Source organism: Palaemon carinicauda, chromosome 6, assembly GCF_036898095.1.
Source record: "Palaemon carinicauda isolate YSFRI2023 chromosome 6, ASM3689809v2, whole genome shotgun sequence".
In the NCBI taxonomy this organism is placed as follows: Eukaryota; Metazoa; Arthropoda; class Malacostraca; order Decapoda; family Palaemonidae; genus Palaemon; species Palaemon carinicauda.
In genome coordinates, this window is record NC_090730.1 from 17,413,738 (window position 1) to 17,439,503 (window position 25,766).

The window sequence follows — 25,766 nt, forward strand, 5'->3', positions numbered from 1 at the left end:
ATACATCTCGCTATCGCTAGTATGATGCCATATCCGCTTGGCTATGATTGTATTTTGCGGTAGATTCGACTGCCAGCTGCGACTATGCGTTTCTATCCAAGGTCTATAGATATAAGGCCTTGTTTCTATCATTATGGTAAAAAACACTAAAAGAAAGACCAGAAAGTCGTTGGGATTTCCGTGAGCCTTTTCCCTCGTTAGTAAGGCGCTTTGGCAATAGATGGTGCTGATCAGTTTGGTCTTTTTGTACATTTTTGGAATCGAGAAAAAGGGAGAGCTTGATATGAATTGTCACTATTGTCAAATAATAATAAATACATATGTGATTTTCAAAATGCATATTTTGTAAAAAAAAAAAAAAAAAAAAAAAAAATAGTAGGCATACGTACAGTATTGTACTACTGTCAAGGGGTTAAATTTAATGCATAGTTGTGATACTTCCGAAGGCATGCAGTTGATTCTGATAGTCAGGCCTTCTCCATCCTGAAGCTCAATACTACACGGTACTCTGGAAGCTTTATTCCAGCTGTGACTAAGTTATGGAATGATCTTCCTAATCGGGTAGTTGAATCAGTAGAACTTCAAAAGTTCAAACTTGCAGCAAATGTTTTTATGTTGAATAGGCTGACATAAGTCTTTTTATAGTTTATATATGAAATATCTGTTTTAATGTTGTTAGTGTTTTTAAAATATTTTATTTTAATAATTCATTGCTTCTTATATCGTTTATCTATTTCCTAATTTCCTTTTCTCCCTGGGCTATTTTTCCCCGTTAGAGCCCTTGGGCATATAGCATCTTGTTTTTCCAACTAGGGTTGTAGCTTAGTTATTAGTGGTAATAATAATAATAATAATAATAATAATAATAATAATAATAATAGTCGGGTGCATTGTCAATAGATGTAGTTGATTTGAGAGCTAATGAACCGTTTTTTTTTTTTTTTTTTTTTTTTTTTTTTATAAAGATGAGCTCTTCGGTCTTCCATTTACTACGTTTGCTTATGATGACACGAATCATTTTCGGGAGTAACTGTAGCAAATTTTTTTCTTTTCTCATTCAAAGTCCTTTTTTCAAGTCATAGGAGTAGACAAGTCACCATTATTTGTCATCATACATTCTGGTGTGTTTCGAAGGTTGTTTTGACAGGTTTTTTCATCGCTATCTCGAGACTTCAGACGCATCCGGACATATTATCAGAAGCCAAACATTCCTCTTGGTGAGCTTAATTAAGGTTTATTATTATTATTGTTATTATTATTATTATTATTATTATTATTATTATTATTATTTACTAGACTAAAACCCTAGTAGGATGCAATAAGCCTAGGAGCTCCAACAGGGAAAATTGCCCAGTGAGAAAAGGAAACAAGGAAAAATAGAATATTTTAAAGAGTAACAACATTAAAGTAAATATCTCCTACATAAAATATAAAAAAAAACTAATAAAACAAGAGGAAGAGAAATAAGATAGAATAGTGTACCCGAGTGTACCCTCATGCAAGAGAACTATGATTAAGGTTTAACTGTCACGATTTACGATGGAGCTGTTATGAATCTTTGTACATATAAACTATATATTTTAAGATTGTTAAAGAATCACGCTTTTATTAGTAAATTTTAATCATAAATATTATTCTAATAAAATCATTTGAAAGAAAATATGGTCGCCAAGAGCCTGCTTATCAAATTTACAAAAATATTTTAAAAATAATTATCGTAGTGATTTAGATTTTCGTAATCGTATATACAGTATTCCCATTGACATTCACTATTTTCTGGGCAAACGTCATATCATTTTGGTTTGTTTGTTAATGTTGTTGTCGTAATACCTGTCCTAAATGAATCAAATTAGTAACTTGATAAGCAGTAGGCCTAGCGATAAACATCATACTGTCATTGCATTAGATTTGAATAAGTAAACATATTGATGAATGAACTTCTTTTCTTTTGATAGAGATGAGTGAAGCAATGAATAACTCAGTCATTCGGGTGATACAGAATAAATGCTTATTTGAAAATTCAAGTAGGCCTACATAGACTTTCTAACGCTTTACATTTGTTTAAATTCTGGAGTCTGTGAAACAGGCTCAAAAAGTTAAAAGAATTTGGATTAACCGAGAGGGATAAATCACCGAAGAATGTGTCAGGGAAAACAGAAAAGGGGAAAAAATCCTAAGTATGTGAAAGTGAAAATAAGAAAACAAGATTTATTTTCTCAATTTTATTAGAGAAGTTATAATTTGAACATAATGACACAGTTATGATCATGAAATAGTCAGTGAAAAGAATAAAAAGACAAAATTAATACGATACGAAAAAAAACCAAAGATTTAATCTACATGTATTCTATGATAACATTCTACTGGTTGTTGAGATTGCAATGTTAAACCATATCAGATGTAATGACTTTTAAAAGAGGAATATTTCTTTTTAAATCGGCCAGCGAAGTGAGCTAACTCCACCCAGATACAGACCAGGAATGCAAATACTTTAATCATAAATATTTTACTAGTTTTAACCTGCAGATTATTCTAAAATATCAGGAACTAGTAATTCGTAAACACATGTTCATAGAAAGGTACTATAGGCCTACTCCTTCGTATTCACATAGTTATGTATACTTTAAAGTACATAAAGGAGCATTCATCAATTCATGCATAATTTTACTGTGCATGGATTTAGGGATGTGGCTGCTGCCACAGAGGTTAATTTTGATAATAGGAAATTTGGTACAATAAGTGAATTAATGCAGTAGGAGCATCAGACTAAAGTTCCCAACCATTACCAATCCGCAGTGGCAACAGGGTGTTGAAAATAGCCTAATCCTAGACGTGAATTGACATGTCTGAGGCCTTTGTCATGCGGTAGGCTATAAACAGCAGTACTAATAGATTGTTGCTGAATTATACAGTATATAACATAGCCCATATAAATAATTTTGAGAGACACTAATACTAGTGTTCGCAAAAATATTCCCAACCTTCAGGAAATTTCTTTATGTCGACCAGAAACCTTTATGCTATGGCTAGTGTATGTGCACATTATCTTTACTGAAATTAAACGTGCCTTGGAAAAAAAAAACATATTCTAAATATGACTAACCCTATGGGACTTGATACTTAGTTTATCTCTTATATTTCATGTCGCCTCGTCTCTGTGAAAAACTCGGGGCTGAGAAAACAAATATGGGGTTCTTGGGCTACTTGGTCAAGAGTGAGAGGCACATTAACCATTTATACCCTACATTAATGTTGATTTATTTTAGTAATGTAAGAATATAAGATCCCACATTAATTGGTACATCACAATCAAGGAGTTTAACTTTTGAAGAAGCGAGGCTAGTGGATTAAAAGTATGTTAGCTACTTGTGATAATTAAATGATTTATTCAAGTATAGATTAACCCCAGGCTAAATGCAAGCATATTGAAAATAAAGTTCCTATTGGAGTTTAAATTCATACAATTCCTCGCCTTGAATAACTAAGGCATATCTAAGACAATTAACTGCCTCACCTGACTAATGTTCATTCATGAAAAAAATTACACTTATGAATTAATGTTTCCAGGTTTTGAGGAATACAAATATAATTCATTTTATTTCTTTACAAAACTCCAACTAGCCGGGCTCAGATTAACTCTGACGTAGTTCTTCTTTCCCACCGTTATCCCTACATTAAGGGGTCAGTTGCCTAGTGCGTTCTCTCCAATGCCCTCTATCAAAGGCATCCTCTTCCCCCAACCTCTTCTCTCCATATCATCCTTCACCTTATTTCCCCACCAAATAAGAGGTGACAACCACTGGTTCGCAACCTCGGAAAGGACTAGAGCCAGTTGGTTCGTTTTTGTTGAGTCATGGAAGAAGCGCCGGGAGCTTGTGGTTTCTCAGGTGGCTTAGGAGACGCTGCAGGGGCGGGTTTTGGCGGTTCTTTTGGCTGTGGTGGCGATGTCTTAGGTGGAGCGACTGGCGCTGCTTTCGGGGATGGAGGCTTAGGTTCGGCTTTGACTGGTGCAGGCTGTGGCTTGGGGGCTTCAGGCTTAGGTTCTATTTTGGCAGGTGTTGCAGGGTTTGTTGGTGGGGGAGGACGTTTAGCACTGGACTTTTTTCGAGAGAGTCGAGATCTCGATGGAGTTGATGTTGAGGAATCCGTTTTTACCAAACCGCCTCTTTGGTGTAGTCTCTGTATTTTTCTCCAGCCTTTCAGTTTGCTCTCAGTAGCCTGGGAGAAAATAATGGAAATATTCGTAAGGAGTTTTGGATTGAATATCTTTATAAATCAGAAAGGCTGATATAGGCTACACCTGAGAACGTCTAGTTATATGGTAGAAAAGAACATCCTGAAAACCATTGGAAAGATCTAACTTAAAATTTTGTTTCTAGACACCTGTGGCAACAAAGGGAACGCCTTTCATTAGGTATAAACTTTACATAACTATTGTAATTTATGTTTTATTTCTTTAAAGTTGGACACCTTTTGCTTCTAAACACCTGTGGCAACTAAGGGAACGCCTTTCATTAGGTATAAACTTTACATTACTGTTATAATTTATGTTTTATTTCTTTGAAGTTGGACACTTTTTTTTTATTCTAGGCACCTGTGGCAACTATGTGAACCGCCTTTCATTACATATAACCTTTAAATTACTATTATAATTTATATTTTATTTCTTTGAAGCTGGTCACTTTTTTATTCTAGACATCTGTGGTAACTAAGTGAACTGCACTTCATTAGATGTAACCTTTACCTTACTAAATTTATTATAATTTATATTCTATTTTTTTTAAGCTAGACACTTTTTCATTCTAGATACCTGTGGAAACTATGTGAACTGCTATTCATTATATTTAACTTTTATATTACTGCAATAATTTGTATTTCATAGCTTTGAAGTTTGACACTTACCCAAGAGAAATTATTCTCCGAAGGGGACCTGAGATAAACTTACCCTTGATCCTGTTGATATTGTCTTGATTTCATTCAACATTCGCTCGTTGATCTCTCCTCCTGAGAAGACACCTCGCCTCTGGTAGAACTTGATCTGGGGTGAGAAAGGAATTTGAGTTATTTATGGGATTTCATGTTTAATAGAGAGAGAGAGAGAGAGAGAGAGAGAGAGAGAGAGAGAGAGAGAGAGAGAGAGAGAGAGAGAGAGAGAGAGAGAGAGAGAGTGGTATAGTTTAAATAGTGTTTTATCTATGTATCATCTGACTAAATGTTCTGATAGGTAGCACTAGTAGTCTTCCATTATTTCCTACTGGTTCTTGCGATGCACACACACAAACAAACACATGCACACATATATACAGTATATATATATATATATATATATATATATATATATATATATATATATATATATATATATGTTTATACATTTATAAATATATATATATATATATATATATATATATATGTTTATACATTTATAAATATATATATATATATATATATATATATATATATATATATATATATATATACACATATGTTTATATATATATACACATATATTTATATATATATATATATATATATATATATATATATATATATATATATAAACACACTCACACACACATACACACACACACACACACACACACACATATATATATATATATATACATATATATATATATATATATATATATATATATATATATATACGGTAGCCTATATATGTGAAAAATTTAGAGCGATGAGATAATTCCTTACGTCACCGAAGTAGAACCCCCCCTCTCTCTCTCTCTCTCTCTCTCTCTCTCTCTCTCTCTCTCTCTCTCTCTCTCTCTCTCTCTCTCTCTCTCTCTCTCTCTCTTACTGATCAGCAGCTATAAGCTGTAAAATTTTTAAAGCTTTATTGTCACACTAATATTTGATACAGAAAAACTTTCGCTTATTATCCTTCTACTTAGAAATCTTTCAAAAATAACAATTTTGACTAAGTGCGGTTACTTAAGAATCAGTTGTAACATTTTAGCGTTTTTCTAGGGAAAATATTATTTGTGTACTTATTCCTTTACCTAATTATTTATCCTTTATTTGTATATTTTGAAAAGTCTGTAAGTGTTTGATACATGAGTATGAATTAAGTTTGTAGTTGATAGTTTACTTACTCAATGTAATGAACTGATGCAAATAGTTCTGAATGGCACTTAAGACATACATATATCTTTCAATTATTATTATTATTATTATTATTATTATTATTATTATTATTATTATCATTATTATTATTATTAGTAGTAGTAGTATTAGTAGTAAGTAGTAGTAGTAGTAATAGTCGTAATAGTAGTAGCATGGTTACTGTTGTTATAACAAACAGTGTTTTAGTTATTTTTGGCGTGTTGGTAGTAGCAGTAACACTATCGTAGACCTCATTATTATAGCATCCTGCTTTTTCCATTAGGGTTGTAGCTTAGGTAATAATAATAATAATAATAATAATAATAATAAGAAGAAGAAGAAGAAGAAGAAGAAGAAGAAGAGCGTGATTATTGAAACAGCACATTCTGTGAGAAAAGTGATGTAACCTGGAACCCAACACTACAAACCACCATCTCTATAGACTCTGATTAAAGAACAAGTAAGTAATAATAATGATAATTGATGTAATCATCACTATCAATACGTTGTTGTTGAGCACTAACCTGGCCCCAAGACTTGTTGCCGCTATCTCGTGCACTCTGTCGCAGAGTTTGCCTGGTGGCAATCGTGGTGGAGGAGCCGATGGGATCCCTCTTCTTCATACTCTTACGCACTCTACTGTTCCAGTCCTTCTTGATTTTCTTCACAGCGGTGGCCTGTGAGGAAGAGATATGAAAAATTTCCATGACTTCTTGGGTTCGTAATAAAAAGTTAAAAAGCGAAATTGATTACCCCCATCGCCCTATAAGTTGAAAAACGATTTTCGTTGCCAAATCGTCCTGCTCAAAGTAAAAAAAAAAAAAGAAGAAAAAAAAATTACCTTCGTTGCCCTATCGTCCTGTAAGAACCTAAGAATCGACTTTGATTGCCCTATCGTCCTATGAAAAGTTAAAAAAGACTTTCGTTTCCCTATTGTCCTTTTAAGATGTTAAAAAAACTTAATTGATTACCCTCTTGTCCTTTAAGAAGTTAAAAAAACTAATCTGGTTGCCATATTATCTTTTTAAAAGTTAAAAAACTAATTTGGTTGTCCTATTTTCCTTTAAAAAGTTAAAAAATCTAATTTGGTTGCCCTATTTTCCTTTAAGAAGTTAAAAAACTATTGGTTGTCCTATTGTCCTCCAAGAAGTGGTTAAACGACATTGATTGCCCTATTGGCCTTTAAGAAGTTAAAAAACTAATTTGATTGACCTATTGTCTTTTAAAAAGCTAAAAACTAATTTGGTTGTCCTACTTAAGAAGTTAAAAAACTAATTTGGTTGCCCTATTGTCCTTTAAGAAGTTAAAAACTAATTTGATTACATTATTGTCCTTCAAGAAGTTAAAAAACTATTTTGATTGCCCTATTGTCTTCTAAGAAGTTAAAAACTAATTTGGTTGCACTACTGTCCTTTAAGAAGTTAAAAAACTAATTTTGTTGCCCTATTGTCCTTTAAGAAGTTAAAAACTAAATGGTAGCCCTATTATCCTTTAAGATGTTAAAAATCTAATTTGGTTGCCCTACCGGCCTTTCAGAAGTAAAAAAAAAAAAAAACTAATTTGGTTGCCCTATTATCCTTTAAGAAGTTAAAAAACTAATTTGGTTGTCCTACTTAAGAAGTTAAAAAACTAATTTGGTTGCCCTATTGTCCTTTAAGAAGTTAAAAACTAATTTGATTACATTATTGTCCTTTAAGAAGTTAAAAAACTATTTTGATTGCCTTATTGTCTTTTAAGAAATGAAAAAACTAATTTGGTTGCGCTATTGTCCCTTAAGAAGTTAAAAAACTAATTTGGTTGCCCTATTGCCCTTTAAGAAGTTAAAAAACTAATTTGGTTTCCCTATTACCTTTTAAGAAGTAAAATAAGTAATTTGATTGCCCTATTGTCTTCTAAGAAGTTAAAAACTAATTTGGTTGCACTACTGTCCTTTAAGAAGTTAAAAAACTAATTTTGTTGCCCTGTTGTCATTTAAGAAGTTAAAAAAAAACTAAATGGTAGCCCTATTATCCTTTAAGATGTTAAAAATCTAATTTGGTTGCCCTACCGGCCTTTCAGAAGTAAAAAAAAACTAATTTGGTTGCCCTATTATCCTTTAAGAAGTTAAAAAACTAATTTGGTTGCCCTACGGACCTTTTAGAAGTTAAAAAACTAATTTGGTTGCCCTATTATCCTTTAAGAAGTTTAAAAGTCCTTTAAGAAGTTAAAAAACTAATTTTGTTGCCATATTGTCCTTTAAGAAATTAGAAAACTAATTTAGTTGCTCTATTGTCCTTTAAGAAGTTAAAATACAACTTTGATTGCCCTATTGTCCTGTAATCAGTTGAAAATACAAAACGCCTTTTGTTGCACTATTGTCCTGTAAGAAGTAATAAAACGACATTGATTGGCTGATTGTCCTTTAAGAAGTTAAAAAAAAAAAAACTAACTCGATTGCTCAATTGTCCATTAAGAAGTTAAAAAACGAATTTGATTCTCATTTTGTCTTGCATGATGTTAAGAATTGACTTTCTTTGCAACAGTGCCCAGTATAGAAATTAAATTTCAAAGTTTTAGTGTCCCGCCAGAAGATATATCATTACTTTATGTATTAAAATTCCCGTTAAGAAGATAAAACTCCATTTTCATTACGTTATGGTCCTGTATAAAGACAATATTTTGACTATCTTTAATACACTGGGCTGAAAGAAGATGAAACTTGACTTACATATCACTCTATTGATTTGGAAGATGGCAAAACTGGATTTTTTTTACTGCAGTGGCCAAAAATAGAATATGAATAAGAGCAAAGAAATTCAGTGAACAAAGTTAATCTTCATGAATTAAGACTCACTCATTATATATATATATATATATATATATATATATATATATATATATATATATATATATATATATATATATATATATATATATATATATATATATATATATATATACGTAAAAATACGTATTTATTCGATCAGTCAGGATAATACTATTATTCAACAAATGGTCGATGAAAACGTTTTGAAACTTTGAGTAAGACCAATCTCTACAGAGACTGCATCTCAACTAGCAACATGCTGGAGTTCCAACGAACTTCCTATAATAAGCAGTACTTTGAAAAGAAAGTAATTTCCTTATTAGAATAATGTTTGCTAGTAATTTGCTAATTCCTGGTTGCGAAGAAGCGTCGTACGTACCTTCATGACGAGATTAATCAATGCCTCACTCGAGTTCACGCCTTCCACTAGACCGATGTTGAAGCCCTTCATGAGCCGTCTCTCTCTCATGGCTTGCTTTCTACCCACGGCGGCTGAAGAAGTGGAATGAAACAATGTTTACATAGAAAATTGAGATCTGTGTTATACGAATGGGGAAAAAGACACGCTAATAGATGATGATGATGTTATACAGTATGGACATGAGTCATGGAAGGACAAAGAAACAATCTCCAGCAGGTTTTGTTGATTTGAGAGCAAAGCCCTCAAAAGAATATTGGAAATTTATGGTAGGACAGGATTGTGAAAAACATTTAACGAATATCCTAGAATATTGATCGTCTAAAATGCTATTAAGTTCTGCTTTATAACTCGTAAAGGAGAATAGGAAAGGAAGGTAAAAAATAATAAAGATGTGTTAATAAATGTAGATGAATAGGCAAACTGATCTTCTTAATTTCAAGAATGGGAAATGGCGTGTTCTTGAAATACTCCACTAACATTTTCGTTCTTTTCTTATCTACTTACTTTACGATGAATTTCTGTCTTGCTATTCTTCTGCATTATTTAGCTTCCAAGGAAACAGAACATATTTGTGAAAAGAAATGAATAGAAAAGAAAATTGGGGGAATAATGAACAAAAATATGAGAAATACAAATAGTAATTTGGAGATATGATAAGAACAGAGCAGATTCATCATTGAATAGTTAAAGGAAACCAAAAAAGGGTTACTGAAAAATAGATAAAGTAAACAAAGGGAATAATAAAAAGTGAACGTCATAGTATGAAATACAAATAGCAATTGTGAACGCCATAAAGGAAAAAAGAAAAAAAAATATAGCAATTGTGATGGGTATAAAAAAAAAAAAAAACATTTTATAGCAATTGTGATGGGTATTACAAAAAATTTATAGCAATTGTGATGGGTATTAAAAAAACATTTTATAGCAATTGTGATGGGTATTAAAAAACATTTTATAGCAATTGTGATGGGTATTAAAAAAAACATTCTATAGCAATTGTGATGGGTATTAATAAAAAAAAAAACATTCTATAGCAATTGTGATGGGTATTAAAAAAATATGTTATAGCAATTGTGAACCGTATTAAAAAAAAAAAAACATTTTATAGCAATTGTGATGGGTATTAAAAAACATTTTATGGCAATTGTGATGGGTATTAAAAAAACATTTTATAGCAATTGTGATGGGTATTAAAAAAACATTTTATAGCAATTGTGAACGGTATAAATTTTTTGTTAATTTTGTTGTTGTTATCAGGTTTATGAATTATGAAATTTTATTGAGAAGTTTATTTACAATTTTCCTGAAGATGTTTATTTCCGGTCGTCCACCCATTGATCTTGAGGATGTTCAAGAGCTCGTACTTGAAGCTGCTGATGTCTTGCTTGACCTCATTGACGTCATCCTCGGTGATCTCAGACTCGTCATTCTTGCGCTGCTCGCAAGTGACGTAACGCCGCACCAGGTTGCGTGTTACGTTCTGGTTACGGAAGGAAAGGCGTTGTTAGTAAGTAATCGAGAACCAGCGGAAAATTTGTGAGAAAAACATAGCGTTAGAATTGAGGCGAGAATACCATAATGTTCAATTAAAAGTGAGAACAACATGACGTTCAAGCTGAGATGGGAAAATAAAGGTTCAGTCAGAGGTGAGAACAACATGACGTTCAAGCTGAGATGAGAAAATGAAGGTTCAGTTAAAGGTGAAAACAATGTAACGTTCAAGTTGTGAAAACAATATAATGTTCAAACTGAGATAAGAAAATAAAGGTTCAGTGAGAGGTGAGAATAATATAACATTCAAGCAGAGGTGAGAACAATATGACGTTCAAGTTGAGATGAGAAAATAAAGGTTCAGTGAGAGATGAGAATAATATAACATTCAAGTAGAGGTGAGAACAACGTGACGTTCAAGCTGAGATGAGAAAATAAAGGTTCAGTGAGAGGTGAGACAACATGACAGTCATATAGAGGTGAGAACAACATAACATTCAAGCTGAGATGGGAAAATAAAGGTTCAGTGAGAGGTGAGAATAACATAACGATCAAGCTGAGATGGGAAAATAAAGGTTCAGTGAGAGGTGAGAACAACATGACATTCAAGTTGTGGTGAGAACAATATAACTTTCAAACTGAGATAAGAAAATAAAAGATCAGTGAGAGGTGGGATCAATATAACATTCAAGCAGAGGTGAGAACAACATGACATTCAAGCTGAGATGGGAAAATAAAGGTTCAGTGAGAGGTGAGAACAACATGACGTTCAAGTTGAGATGAGAAAATAAAGGTTCAGTGCGAGGTGAGAACAATATGACGTTCAAACTGAGATAAGAAAATAAAGGTTCAGTGAGAGGTGAGAACAATATGACGTTCAAGTTAAGATGAGAAAATAAAGGTTCAGTGCAAGGTGAGAACAATATAACGTTCAAGTTAAGAGGAGAAAACAAAGGTTCAGTGAGAGGTGAGAACAATATGACATTCAAATAGAGGTGAGAACAATATAACGTTCAAGTTAAGATGAAAAAATAAAGGTTCAGTGAGAGGTGAGAACAATATGACTTTCAAGTAGAGGTGAGAATAATATAACATTCAAGTTGAGATGAGAAAATAAAGGTTCAGTCAGAGGTGAGAACAATATGACATTCAAGTAGAGGTGAGAACAATATGACGTTCAAGTTAAGATGAGAAAATAAAGGTTCAGTGCGAGGTGAGAACAATATGACCTTTAAGTTGAAATGAGAAAATAAAGGTTCAGTGAGAGGTGAGAACAATATGACATTCAATTTGATATGAGAAAATAAAGGTTCAGTGAGAGGTGAGAACAATATGACGTTCAAGTGGAGATGAGAAAATAAAGGTTTAGTCAGAGGTGAGAACAATATGACGTTCAAGTTGAGATGAGAAAATAAAGGTTCATTCAGAGGTGAGAACAATATAACTTTCAAGTAGAGGTGAGAATAATATAACATTCAAGTTGAGATGAGAAAATAAAGGTTCAGTCAGAGGTGAGAACAATATGACATTAAAGTAGAGGTGAGAACAATATGACGTTCAAGTTAAGATGAGAAAATAAAGGTTCAGTGAGAGGTGAGAACAATATGACCTTTAAGTTGAAATGAGAAAATAAAGGTTCAATGAGAGGTGAGAACAATATGACGTTCAAGTTGAGATGAGAAAATAAAGGTTCAGTCAGAGGTGAGAACTATATGACTTTCAAGTAGAGGTGAGAATAATATAACATTCAAGTTGAGATGAGACAATAAAGGTTCAGTCAGAGGTGAGAACAATATGACATTAAAGTACAGGTGAGAACAATATGACATTTAAGTTAAGATGAGAAAATAAAGGTTCAGTGAGAGGTGAGAACAATATGACCTTTAAGTTGAAATGAGAAAATAAAGGTTCAGTCAGAGGTGAGAACAATATGACCTTTAAGTTGAAATGAGAAAATAAAGGTTCAGTCAGAGGTGAGAACAATATGACATTAAAGTACAGGTGAGAACAATATGACATTTAAGTTAAGATGAGAAAATAAAGGTTCAGTGAGAGGTGAGAACAATATGACCTTTAAGTTGAAATGAGAAAATAAAGGTTCAGTGAGAGGTGAGAACAATATGACATTCAATTTGATATGAGAAAATAAAGGTTCAGTGAGAGGTGAGAACAATATGACATTCAAGTTGAGATGAGAAAATAAAGGTTTAGTCAGAGGTGAGAACAATATGACGTTCAAGTTGAGATGAGAAAATAAAGGTTCAGTCAGAGGTAAGAACAATATGACGTTCAAGTTGAGATGAGAAAATAAAGGTTCATTCAGAGGTGAGAACAATATGACGTTCAAGTTGACGACGAGAAAATAAAGGTTCAGTGAGAGGTGAGAACAATATGACGTTCAAGTTGAGACGAGAAAATAAAGGACAGAGAGAGGTGAGAACAATATGACGTTCAAGTTGAAATGAGAAAATAAAGGTTCATTCAGAGGTGAGAACAATATGACGTTCAAGTTGAGATGAGAAAATAAAGGTTCATTCAGAGGTGAGAACAATATGACGTTCAAGTTGAAATGAGAAAATGAAGGTTCTTTCAGAGGTGAGAACAATATGACGTTCAAGTTGAAATGAGAAAATAAAGGTTCAGTGAGAGGTGAGAACAATATGACGTTCAAGTTGAGACGAGAAAATAAAGGTTCAGTGAGAGGTGAGAACAATATGACGTTCAAGTTGAGACGAGAAAATAAAGAACAGTGAGAGGTGAGAACAATATGACGTTCAAGTTGAAATGAGAAAATAAAGGTTCATTCAGAGGTGAGAACAATATGACGTTCAAGTTGAGATGAGAAAATAAAGGTTCATTCAGAGGTGAGAACAATATGACCTTCAAGTTGAGATGAGAAAATAAAGGTTCATTCAGAGGTGAGAACAATATGACGTTCAAGTTGAGATGAGAAAATAAAGGTTCATTCAGAGGTGAGAACAATATGACGTTCAAGTTGAGACGAGAAAATAAAGGTTCAGTGAGAGGTGAGAACAATATGACGTTCAAGTTGAAATGAGAAAATAAAGGTTCAGTGAGAGGTGAGAACGACATGATACTCAGGTAGAGGTGAGAACATGACGTTCAAGCTGAGATGGGAAAATAAAGGTTCAGTGAGAGGTGAGAACAATGTGATGTTCAAGTTAAGATGAGGAAATAAAGGTTCAGTGAGAGGTGAGAACAATATAACGTTCAAGTTGAAATGAGAAAATAAAGGTTCAGTGAGAGGTGAGAACGACATGACATTCAAGTAGAGGTGAGAACAACATGACGTTCAAGCTGAGATGGTAAAATAAAGGTTCAGTGAGAGGTGAGAACGACATGACATTCAAGTAGAGGTGAGAACAACATAACCTTCAAGTTGAGATGGGAAAGTAAAGGTTGAGTTAGAGGCAAGAACAATATAACGTCCATTCTGAGATGAGAAAATAAAGGTTCAGTTAGAGGTGAGAATAATATAACGTTCAAGTGGAGGGGAAAAAAGGTTCAATCAGAGGTCAGAATAACGTGGATTTAAAGTAAACGTAGGCACATCACTATGTTCAACTATATGTGAGAACAAAATAGCAGTCAAGTTAAAGGTGGAACAGGAAAATGTTCAGTTACAGGTGATAACAATATATCGTTCAAGTAGAAAGGAGAAAAAAATAAATTTCAGGTAAAGGTGGACTGAGAAGTACAACAGGTTCAATTAAAGGTGAAAATATCTCCATGTTCAAGTAAAGGTGGAAATAAAATAACATTAAAGTAGAAACGAGGAAGCAAATCAGACAATGGCTAGGTTAAGTAAAACTTGGAAATCAAATAGCCAGAAATTACATATAAAAATCAGACTATATATCAGTTTAGTGAGATCAGTGTTATACAGAAGACAATGAAACAATATCCAAAAGATTTTGTAGTTTTGAGAACAATGCCCTCAGAAGGATATTGGGAGATGAATGGCAGGACGGGATTAGAAATGAAACTATCAAAGAGATTATTCGAGTGTCATATGTGGATGAGATCATGGTGAGGGGTAGATCGAGATGGTTTGGGCATGCTCTTCGCACTCCCCAAGAGAGATTAGTTCACCAAACATTTAGCTGGGCTCCGCAATGCACTAGAAGAGTTGGAAGGCACAGGCCAAACTGGGTGAGGGCTATGAAGTGTGAAGTAGATGATGAATGGAGAAGTATTCAATTAAAAGCTCAAGATAGAGACGACTGGCGAAACTGACAGAGGTCTTTGCGTCATTAGGTGTAGGAGGAGATGGTGATAACGATGAGCGGTGACAGAGAGAGATCTAATAGGACCAGCATAGGTCTTTGGACAAGTGATTACGAATGATGAAACTCAGAATGAACTGAATATAAAACCACTCCTTACGTGATACTGAGCGTCTCTCAAATGATCCCTCTTGTTCCTGAAGGACTCCCTAGTGACTGGCTTCTTCTTGATGAGCTTGTGGGGGTTGGGGATGAGGTTGAAGGGCGGGGGAACTTCGTCTCCGTCTTCGAAGTAGCTCATCCAGAGTTTCGAGCGCGCGAACTTCCACTCGACGTCACATTTTGCCTGGGCGTTGGGGGAAGAGGAGGATTTTCCATTATTCTCATTCCGCCGGTTTCGGTTATTAATTAGGTGGATTTTGGTTTTGAAAAATCCTTTGTATAACTTACGGGATTAGGATTAAGTGTATATACATGATGATACAAACATACAATACAATCAAACACATAGGCCTACCAATATTAGCTTCATATATATATATATATATATATATATATATATATATATATATATATATGTGTGTGTATATATATATATATATATATATATATATATGTGTATATATATATATATATATATATATATATATATATATATATGCACTGTATATATATATATATATATATATATATATATATATATATATATATATATATATGCACTGTATATATATATATATGTATATATATATATATATATATATATATATATATATATATATATGTGTGTGTGTGTGTGTGTGTTTGTGTGTGTGTATATGTATATATAAGTACGATAAGAATAATGAAATAATATGACACCATTAATCTTTATAACATTAAAATTACATGATTAGCGCTATTAACAATCAACAAGACCCGAAGAATCCAAGACAAAACGTAGCAAAACTATTCTATACTTACAACAATGATTGTGTATGAATTGGACATCATGGCAATAAGGAGATTCAGGAGAACGATGACGTTGATGACATTGTATGAGCCATACATCAACATACTCCAAAACCGGGTGAAACTCTTGATTCCCGTCAGTTCGAAGTTGGTCAAGTCTACCAGACCGAAGGAGGCCCAGTACAGTGATTGGGATGTCTCGAACAAGCTGTTGTAGTGGAGATATTAATTAGGTTATTCCTATGATTGAAATAAATGAATTTAAAACTGACTGCTGCTAGCCTTTGAGATGGGATCCAAAGAAATCAACGTTTTAAATAAAGCAATAATGGTATTGGCTTATAGGGTAGGTCTAAAAGAAATCAGATGACAACACATCTTTCTTGATATAGGCAAGAGCTTCTAGAAAAATGAAAAAAGAAAGCTCTTGTCAGTATGACCACTCGTGATGCAATATCTAAAATTTTGGGTGACACTAGGCCTACTAAACTTTAGGCAGACTTCGTTAAGGATTATTAGAAATATTCAGGACATTTGTCGTTCGAAAATGTGACTGAAGGATGTAGAACTCGTAAAAACGCCAGTAATTTACAATATCGTGATGTTGGAGTAAAAAGGGTGCTTTCAGGTTTTTGAATAATTCAACTCCCCCCCCCCCCATTCTATTCATCTTTACTCCAAGTTATAATTGAATTTATCCTTTTAGAGTTCATACATTCCTTTTCAACCTTTCAATTGTCTTTGTTACTCACTTAGAGAACCTCCTCCAAATGTAGCAAGAACTCTCATACTTTGGGTTGGCTGATCCATCGGGAAGAGAGTAGCATTTAGACTTATCCATATCAGCGTAGTACCAAAGAAGGTTATTCAAACCTGTTGGAGAGGAATGCAGTTAGTCATCTGGCATGTATTTTTCAATAACGAGTTTTCTAATGGAGAAGTAATTCAAACAGCATTTTAGCGAATTATTGAGCTAATTATCGAGCTACGATTAACCAGCTATTTAGAATATGCAGTATTTCAGTTTACCTTACTCGCGTAATTGTAAACAAGCATATTTAATGCTCGGAAATATGATTGGAATTATGAAAACTTAGTTTGAACAGCCGTTCTATTTCCATGTCATTCATTCTTATAAAATAATACTTTTTTTTTTAACAATTCCTATTTTACTTCCGTCCTTTTTTCCATGACAATCTTACAAAATATTAATTTTGAAATCTTTTTTTTTTCGTCCTATTTCCATGTCATCCTTACAAAATATTAATTTCGAAATTTTTTTTCGTCCTATTTCCATGTCATTCTTACAAAATATTAATTTTCAAAACAATTTTCATTTTTCTTCCGTCTTCTTTCCATGTCAATCTTACAAAATATCAATTCCTGAAATAATTTGTATATATACCGTCCAATTTCCATGCAATTCTTATAGAATATCAATTTCCAGAACAATGTGTATTTCTTTTCCGTCCTATTTCTAACAATCAACGAATCTTACCACAGCCAAAAGCGAAGAGGACAAGAGTGTAAATAAAGAAGAACTTGATGATATCGACCACCATCCTTCCGAGAGCGATCTGAAGGGGACCCATGTGATGGTTGATGCTGAAGATGTGGATCAGCTTTAGAAAACTGAAAGGAAAAGCCGCTGAATCAGTCCCGGATATAATGGGGGGAGTGGTGGGGTGGGAATAAGTAACTTTATCTTAACTTATAGATTACGAGGATGTTGTAAATGTTGTGTGTTTATTTTATTTTGTAAATGATATTATTGTTGCTTAACATTTCTAGTCTCTTTCTTGAGGGTACAATCAGGCACACTATTCTATCTTATTTCTCTTCCTTTTGTTTTGTTAAAGTTTTTATAGTTTATATAGGAAATATCGATTTCAATGTTGTTACTGTTCTTAGAATATTTAATTTTTCCTTGTTTTCTTTCCTCACTGGGCTAATAATAATAATAATAATAATAATAATAATAATAATAATAATAATAATAATAATAATGCTTAGTCAAATATGTTTTTAGATAATTGATTAAAATTGTATCAGGGAAAATTCTTAAAGATAGTTGGACAGTTGAGTTAGTGAAAGATGAGAAATAAAAGTAAAAAAAAAAGAAAAAAAAACAGCAATTCAACGGAAGTTTCAAAAACTATTGCACAAAAATGTGAAGGATATTTTGCCCTGAATCAAAATATGTTGAATAGAGAACAGGTCATTTCGAACAACAGGATTATCCGGCGAGAAAGAAACTCATCTCAGATTTGGGAGAGAATATAGACAAGGATTAACGATAATCAGAGACAAAGGACAAAATTCCTGACTGAAAAGATAAGAGGGGAATGATAAGCACGTCCGTACAAACCTCAATATGTTGGCAGCACAGAACATAGCCTCGGATAAGAGAAGAGGGTCAAATGGAGGCCACATCTCCCTTGGGTAGTATGGGTTGATCCCAGACCATACTGCTCGTTGAGTCAGGAAAAGTGCCGTCAACCTGGAAGTGATATTAAGGGAATAGGCCTACTCATATTGTAACGAGACTATTATGCATAATCATCTGTAAAATTATAGTAAAAAAAAAGTATTATAAACATACATGCATGCATGCTACATGTTTGTACAATGAACGCACTATCTATGTATAATTATTTGCATGTAAAGGGAATAGTCCTACTCATATCGTAACGAGACTAGTATGAATAACTATATGTGTAATTATGATGAAAAATATTATATACGCATGATGCATGTTAGTAAAATGAACACATTATCTATGTCTAATTGTTTTCATGTAAAGGGAATAGGCCTACTCATATTGTAACGAGACTAATATGCATAATCATCTGTATAATTATGATGAAAAAAATATTATACATAAACATACATGCGTGATACATGTTTGTGCAATGAACACACCATCTAATTGTTTGCCTACCGCAAGAAAATCCAATTCATATAGAAGAAGTTCGCTCCGAAATCGACGAAGTTCCACAGATCCTTGACGTAATCCAGCAATCCTTGATCCCATAAGGTTTCGAGCTCGTGCATAATGAATCCGAAGATATAAACTACGATTAGGAGCTCGGTTAAGGACGGCCATCCACCCCTGGATTCCCTCTCTTGCTGTCTCAGTCTCTCGATCATCCATTCGGTGCCGAAGAGTTCGATCACCAAGGTTTCCACGCGGAGAGAGACGATCACCAGCAGGGCTGGTGTGGTCAGATGTTTGTCAACTTGTTTTAGTTTCTTTACTCATTAGGTTATCTTTAATAATGGGTCATTTTTGTATATAAAGTAATAGGTATAAATGAATAAATATGATGGATAATCTATCGAGTGATGTGAAAAGTAAAAAAAAAAAAAAAGACATTTTAAATGGAGCTCTGGTGAAATAGACAAAATGGCCAAGGTAATAGCTTTCACAATTCGGGTTTAAAGACATTTTGCCATTTACTGCACTGTATACTAGCCGCGGTAGAAACCAGAGTAGTTTATCAAATAAAATGTCAGTGTCTGCCTCGTGGTCTGAATCTAATTGTGAGCTTTTATTCTTTTGTAATAAAAAGCTTACGCATTTTAACGGAATATCTCAGCAAAAGATGAAAATAAAAGCGATGACGTCAGCATTCTACACAGTACTAACATATGCAGGTTATAAATTGTAGTAATTTTTGAATGAGAACAATAGCAGAGTTTTAACTTAAGGGAAGTCATCAGATTGGATTATATCGTATTGAGTTATACTAGTTAAATACGATTCAATTTTGATTTCCATCCAGCAGCTATAACTGATCTCCAGTTTTCATATACTCACTGGTCTTACAGAAAATAGATACAAACAGAATATTAGATTGTCCAAGGGGCTCTAACAACCACTGATCCCTTAAATAAAACAAAGAGCATATTTAAAAACCAAATCATGAACTATGGATTAACTAAGGATAATAATCTAGATATTAGAATGAACTTTGATAGTTGATAATGCTTTTTTTTTTTTTCACAGAAATTTATATCTTTGCTGTTTCATTCGTTTTCCAGATAAGTTTTCTTATATTCTGGATACTTTTATGTTGATAAGGACATTTGTAGTATAGCAAGAAGTACTGTAACATAAAGGAAACACACACACACACACACACACACACACACACACACACACACACACACACATATATATATATATATATATATATATATATATATATATATATATATATATATATATATATATATATATATAAAGTAGTCCATCCCCAAGTACGTACTCAAGAAGAAGCAGTAAGACGCAGAATGGACAATGAATTTAATGAACGGTTTCTTGAGACCCGAGCCGAGCTTGGAGTTGGGCGCCATGAGGAAGGCCGAGCAGTACATGGGAAACAAGCAGCCGATTTTGACGACTTCCATCAGCTGCTCAATGGCCGAGCGTCTCCTGAAGCCGGGCATGCCGTCGTACCACACTTTCCCGAGCAGTTGTTGCACGTTGGCGTGAGCCACGAACTGGAAAAGGGAGACAAAAAAAGAATGAATGATTCGCGTGTTATAAGTTCCCGTTGAGATACTACAGCTAGAGTTATGGGGTACTTTGACTGGCCAGACAGTACTACATTGGACCCTTCTTTTTGGTTACGGTTCATTTTCCTATTACCTACATACACACATCGAATAGTCTGGCCTATTCTTTACATATTCTCCTCTGTCCTCATACACCTGACAACACCGATATTACCAAACAATTCTTCTTCTCTCAAGGGGTTAACTACTAATTGTTCAGTGGCTACTTTCTTCTAGATAAGGGTAGAAGAGGTTCTTTAGCTATGGTAAGCAGCTCTTCCAGGAGAAGGACACTCCAAAATCAAACCATTGTTCTCTAGTCTTGGGCAGTACCCTAGCCTCTGCACCATGGTCTTCCACTGTCTTGCGGTAGAGTTCTCTTGCCTGAGGGTACACTCGGGTACACTATTCTGTCTTATTTATTTTCCTCTTGTTTTGTTAAATTTTTATAGCTTATATAGAAAATATTTATTCTAATGTCACTGTTCTTTAAATAATTTATTTTTCCATGTTTCCTTTCCTCACTGGGCTATTTTCTCTGTTGGGGTCCCTGGGCTTATAGCATCCTGTTTCTCCAACTAGGGTTGTGGCTTAGCAAGTAATAATGATAATAATAATAACAATAGTAATAATAATAATAATAATAATAATAATAATAATTTACCTGCTTTTGGTTGCTATCAACAGCTTCTTTCAATTGCGTGAAATGCATGAACTGCCCCGGTTTGTACGGCTCTCCCTCAGGGTCGTAGTTCAGAACAATTTCCAGTTCCAAGCTTGTCCTGGTCTCATCTACAAGCGCCATAGTGAAATCCTGAACTTGCTTCCTTAATGACTGTTGATAAGAAAGATTTGTCAATATCAGAGTTGCTCACTTTATTGGTAGGTAATCACTCCACATCTTTACATGGGACTATGCCATTGGTCTATCAAAAGTACTATAGAGACATGGAGTGAAGTTCAAGCTATTTGCGGAAGATGAGCAATTTTACTTCTCCTTTGGTGGTACTTCTGAAAATTTAAACCACGTTCTTATTAGTGTTAGGGAATGGATAACAGTAAAACAACTAAAACTAAATGGAAATAATCATTTTTGACATCCAAATTAATATTATTTACACCCTGGTTGGTATATCTCGTAAATATCGTGACCTAGGTGTATCACTGTACCGAAATTGGTCTCTAATCTGAAATAAATAATGGAGTAAAATGACTGAATATCATCTTTGAAATATTTCTTTTGTAAAGAACTATCTGGATGAATGTTCTGTAAAAAAGTAATTTTGATCAACTGCTTTATCACCGGGTTTGACGAATGGAACTCTATCTATTACATCCTACCTACTTAAACATAATAGGCAGACGAGTAAGATTGATAAAAAGTCCCATCCAGTGAAAGAATTGTCCCTTTACTGATTGAACTACAACTAGCCTATTAAAGCTAGAATAAAATTTAAGATATGTGCAATTAACATCCAAAATGTCTAGGAGAATTTCTACACATTATGCAGCCCATATATCGCGTCAGCACAAAACTAACAGGAGCAATCAGATATTTCAGACCTTCGTCATTGAAGATTGTAAACATTTTCTCAAGCCTATGTACCAAGCTTCCTTTTTTCCTATGTTGACCGTGAGTGAATCTACTATACAAAAATAGCAACAAGTCTATGGACCAAGCTTTCCCTTTTTCATATGTTGACCGTGAGTGAATCTACTATATAAGAATAACAATTCTGCGGACCAAGCTTTCCCTTTTTCATGTGTTGACAATGAATAAATCTACTGTATAAAAATAACACCAAGTTTACGGACCAAGCTTTCCATTTTTCATTTGTTGACCGTGAATGAATCTACTTTATAAAAATAACAAGTCTAAGGACCAAGCGTTCCCCTTTTCATATGTTGACCGTGAGTGAATCTACTTTATAAAAATAACAATTCTGCGGACCAAGCTTTCCCTTTTTCATGTGTTGACAATGAATAAATCTACTGTATAAAAATAACACCAAGTTTACGGACCAAGCTTTCCATTTTTCATTTGTTGACCGTGAATGAATCTACTTTATAAAAATAACAAGTCTAAGGACCAAGCGTTCCCCTTTTCATATGTTGACCGTGAGTGAATCTACTTTATAAAAATAACAATTCTGCGGACCAAGCTTTCCCTTTTTCATGTGTTGACAATGAATAAATCTACTGTATAAAAATAACACCAAGTTTACGGACCAAGCTTTCCATTTTTCATTTGTTGACCGTGAATGAATCTACTTTATAAAAATAACAAGTCTAAGGACCAAGCGTTCCCCTTTTCATATGTTGACCGTGAGTGAATCTACTTTATAAAAATAACAATTCTGCGGACCAAGCTTTCCCTTTTTCATGTGTTGACAATGAATAAATCTACTGTATAAAAATAACACCAAGTTTACGGACCAAGCTTTCCATTTTTCATTTGTTGACCGTGAATGAATCTACTTTATAAAAATAACAAGTCTAAGGACCAAGCGTTCCCTTTTTCATATGTTGACCGTGAGTGAATCTACTATATAAGAATAACAATTCTGCGGACCAAGCTTTCCCTTTTTCATGTGTTGACAATGAATAAATCTACTGTATAAAAATAACACCAAGTTTACGGACCAAGCTTTCCATTTTTCATTTGTTGACCGTGAATGAATCTACTTTATAAAAATAACAAGTCTAAGGACCAAGCGTTCCCCTTTTCATATGTTGACCGTGAGTGAATCTACTTTATAAAAATAACAATTCTGCGGACCAAGCTTTCCCTTTTTCATGTGTTGACAATGAATAAATCTACTGTATAAAAATAACACCAAGTTTACGGACCAAGCTTTCCATTTTTCATTCGTTGACCGTGAATGAATCTACTTTATAAAAATAACAAGTCTAAGGACCAAGCGTTCCCCTTTTCATATGTTGACCGTGAGTGAATCTACTATATAAGAATAACAATTCTGCGGACCAAGCTTTCCCTTTTTCATGTGTTGACAATGAATAAATCTACTGTATAAAAATAACACCAAGTTTACGGACCAAGCTTTCCATTTTTCATTTGTTGACCGTGAATGAATCTACTTTATAAAAATAACAAGTCTAAGGACCAAGCGTTCCCCTTTTCATATGTTGACCGTGAGTGAATCTACTTTATAAAAATAACAATTCTGCGGACCAAGCTTTCCCTTTTTCATGTGTTGACAATGAATAAATCTACTGTATAAAAATAACACCAAGTTTACGGACCAAGCTTTCCATTTTTCATTTGTTGACCGTGAATGAATCTACTTTATAAAAATAACAAGTCTAAGGACCAAGCGTTCCCTTTTTCATATGTTGACCGTGAGTGAATCTACTATATAAGAATAACAATTCTGCGGACCAAGCTTTCCCTTTTTCATGTGTTGACAATGAATAAATCTACTGTATAAAAATAACACCAAGTTTACGGACCAAGCTTTCCATTTTTCATTTGTTGACCGTGAATGAATCTACTTTATAAAAATAACAAGTCTAAGGACCAAGCGTTCCCCTTTTCATATGTTGACCGTGAGTGAATCTACTTTATAAAAATAACAATTCTGCGGACCAAGCTTTCCCTTTTTCATGTGTTGACAATGAATAAATCTACTGTATAAAAATAACACCAAGTTTACGGACCAAGCTTTCCATTTTTCATTTGTTGACCGTGAATGAATCTACTTTATAAAAATAACAAGTCTAAGGACCAAGCGTTCCCCTTTTCATATGTTGACCGTGAGTGAATCTACTATATAAGAATAACAATTCTGCGGACCAAGCTTTCCCTTTTTCATGTGTTGACAATGAATAAATCTACTGTATAAAAATAACACCAAGTTTACGGACCAAGCTTTCCATTTTTCATTTGTTGACCGTGAATGAATCTACTTTATAAAAATAACAAGTCTAAGGACCAAGCGTTCCCCTTTTCATATGTTGACCGTGAGTGAATCTACTTTATAAAAATAACAATTCTGCGGACCAAGCTTTCCCTTTTTCATGTGTTGACAATGAATAAATCTACTGTATAAAAATAACACCAAGTTTACGGACCAAGCTTTCCATTTTTCATTTGTTGACCGTGAATGAATCTACTTTATAAAAATAACAAGTCTAAGGACCAAGCGTTCCCTTTTTCATATGTTGACCGTGAGTGAATCTACTATATAAGAATAACAATTCTGCGGACCAAGCTTTCCCTTTTTCATGTGTTGACAATGAATAAATCTACTGTATAAAAATAACACCAAGTTTACGGACCAAGCTTTCCATTTTTCATTTGTTGACCGTGAATGAATCTACTTTATAAAAATAACAAGTCTAAGGACCAAGCGTTCCCCTTTTCATATGTTGACCGTGAGTGAATCTACTTTATAAAAATAACAATTCTGCGGACCAAGCTTTCCCTTTTTCATGTGTTGACAATGAATAAATCTACTGTATAAAAATAACACCAAGTTTACGGACCAAGCTTTCCATTTTTCATTTGTTGACCGTGAATGAATCTACTTTATAAAAATAACAAGTCTAAGGACCAAGCGTTCCCCTTTTCATATGTTGACCGTGAGTGAATCTACTTTATAAAAATAACAATTCTGCGGACCAAGCTTTCCCTTTTTCATGTGTTGACAATGAATAAATCTACTGTATAAAAATAACACCAAGTTTACGGACCAAGCTTTCCATTTTTCATTTGTTGACCGTGAATGAATCTACTTTATAAAAATAACAAGTCTAAGGACCAAGCGTTCCCTTTTTCATATGTTGACCGTGAGTGAATCTACTATATAAGAATAACAATTCTGCGGACCAAGCTTTCCCTTTTTCATGTGTTGACAATGAATAAATCTACTGTATAAAAATAACACCAAGTTTACGGACCAAGCTTTCCATTTTTCATTTGTTGACCGTGAATGAATCTACTTTATAAAAATAACAAGTCTAAGGACCAAGCGTTCCCCTTTTCATATGTTGACCGTGAGTGAATCTACTATATAAGAATAACAATTCTGCGGACCAAGCTTTCCCTTTTTCATTTGTTGACAGCGAATAAATCTACTGTATAAGAATAACAACAAGTCTGCGGACCAAGCTTTCCATTTTTCATTTGTTGACCGTGAATGAA

General features: G+C 33.7%; 1 protein-coding gene across 1 annotated transcript in view; it reads right to left on the reverse strand.

The window, feature by feature from the left end:
* Positions 1-2,207: 2,207 nt before the first annotated feature.
* LOC137642457 (transient receptor potential protein-like) overlaps positions 2,208-25,766 on the reverse strand; it is a 37,553-nt gene continuing 13,994 nt past the window's right edge. Inside the window, exons 6-18 of the mRNA XM_068375031.1 lie at positions 21,267-21,437; positions 20,314-20,548; positions 18,984-19,257; positions 18,411-18,542; positions 17,541-17,674; positions 16,795-16,915; positions 16,055-16,250; positions 15,252-15,437; positions 10,650-10,833; positions 9,312-9,424; positions 6,651-6,803; positions 4,946-5,038; positions 2,208-4,218 (exon numbers count right to left, since the gene is read on the reverse strand). Coding sequence (XP_068231132.1) covers positions 3,823-4,218; positions 4,946-5,038; positions 6,651-6,803; positions 9,312-9,424; positions 10,650-10,833; positions 15,252-15,437; positions 16,055-16,250; positions 16,795-16,915; positions 17,541-17,674; positions 18,411-18,542; positions 18,984-19,257; positions 20,314-20,548; positions 21,267-21,437 — 2,388 coding nt within the window. The 3' untranslated portion in view covers positions 2,208-3,822. The remainder of the gene's footprint in view (positions 4,219-4,945; positions 5,039-6,650; positions 6,804-9,311; positions 9,425-10,649; positions 10,834-15,251; positions 15,438-16,054; positions 16,251-16,794; positions 16,916-17,540; positions 17,675-18,410; positions 18,543-18,983; positions 19,258-20,313; positions 20,549-21,266; positions 21,438-25,766) is intronic.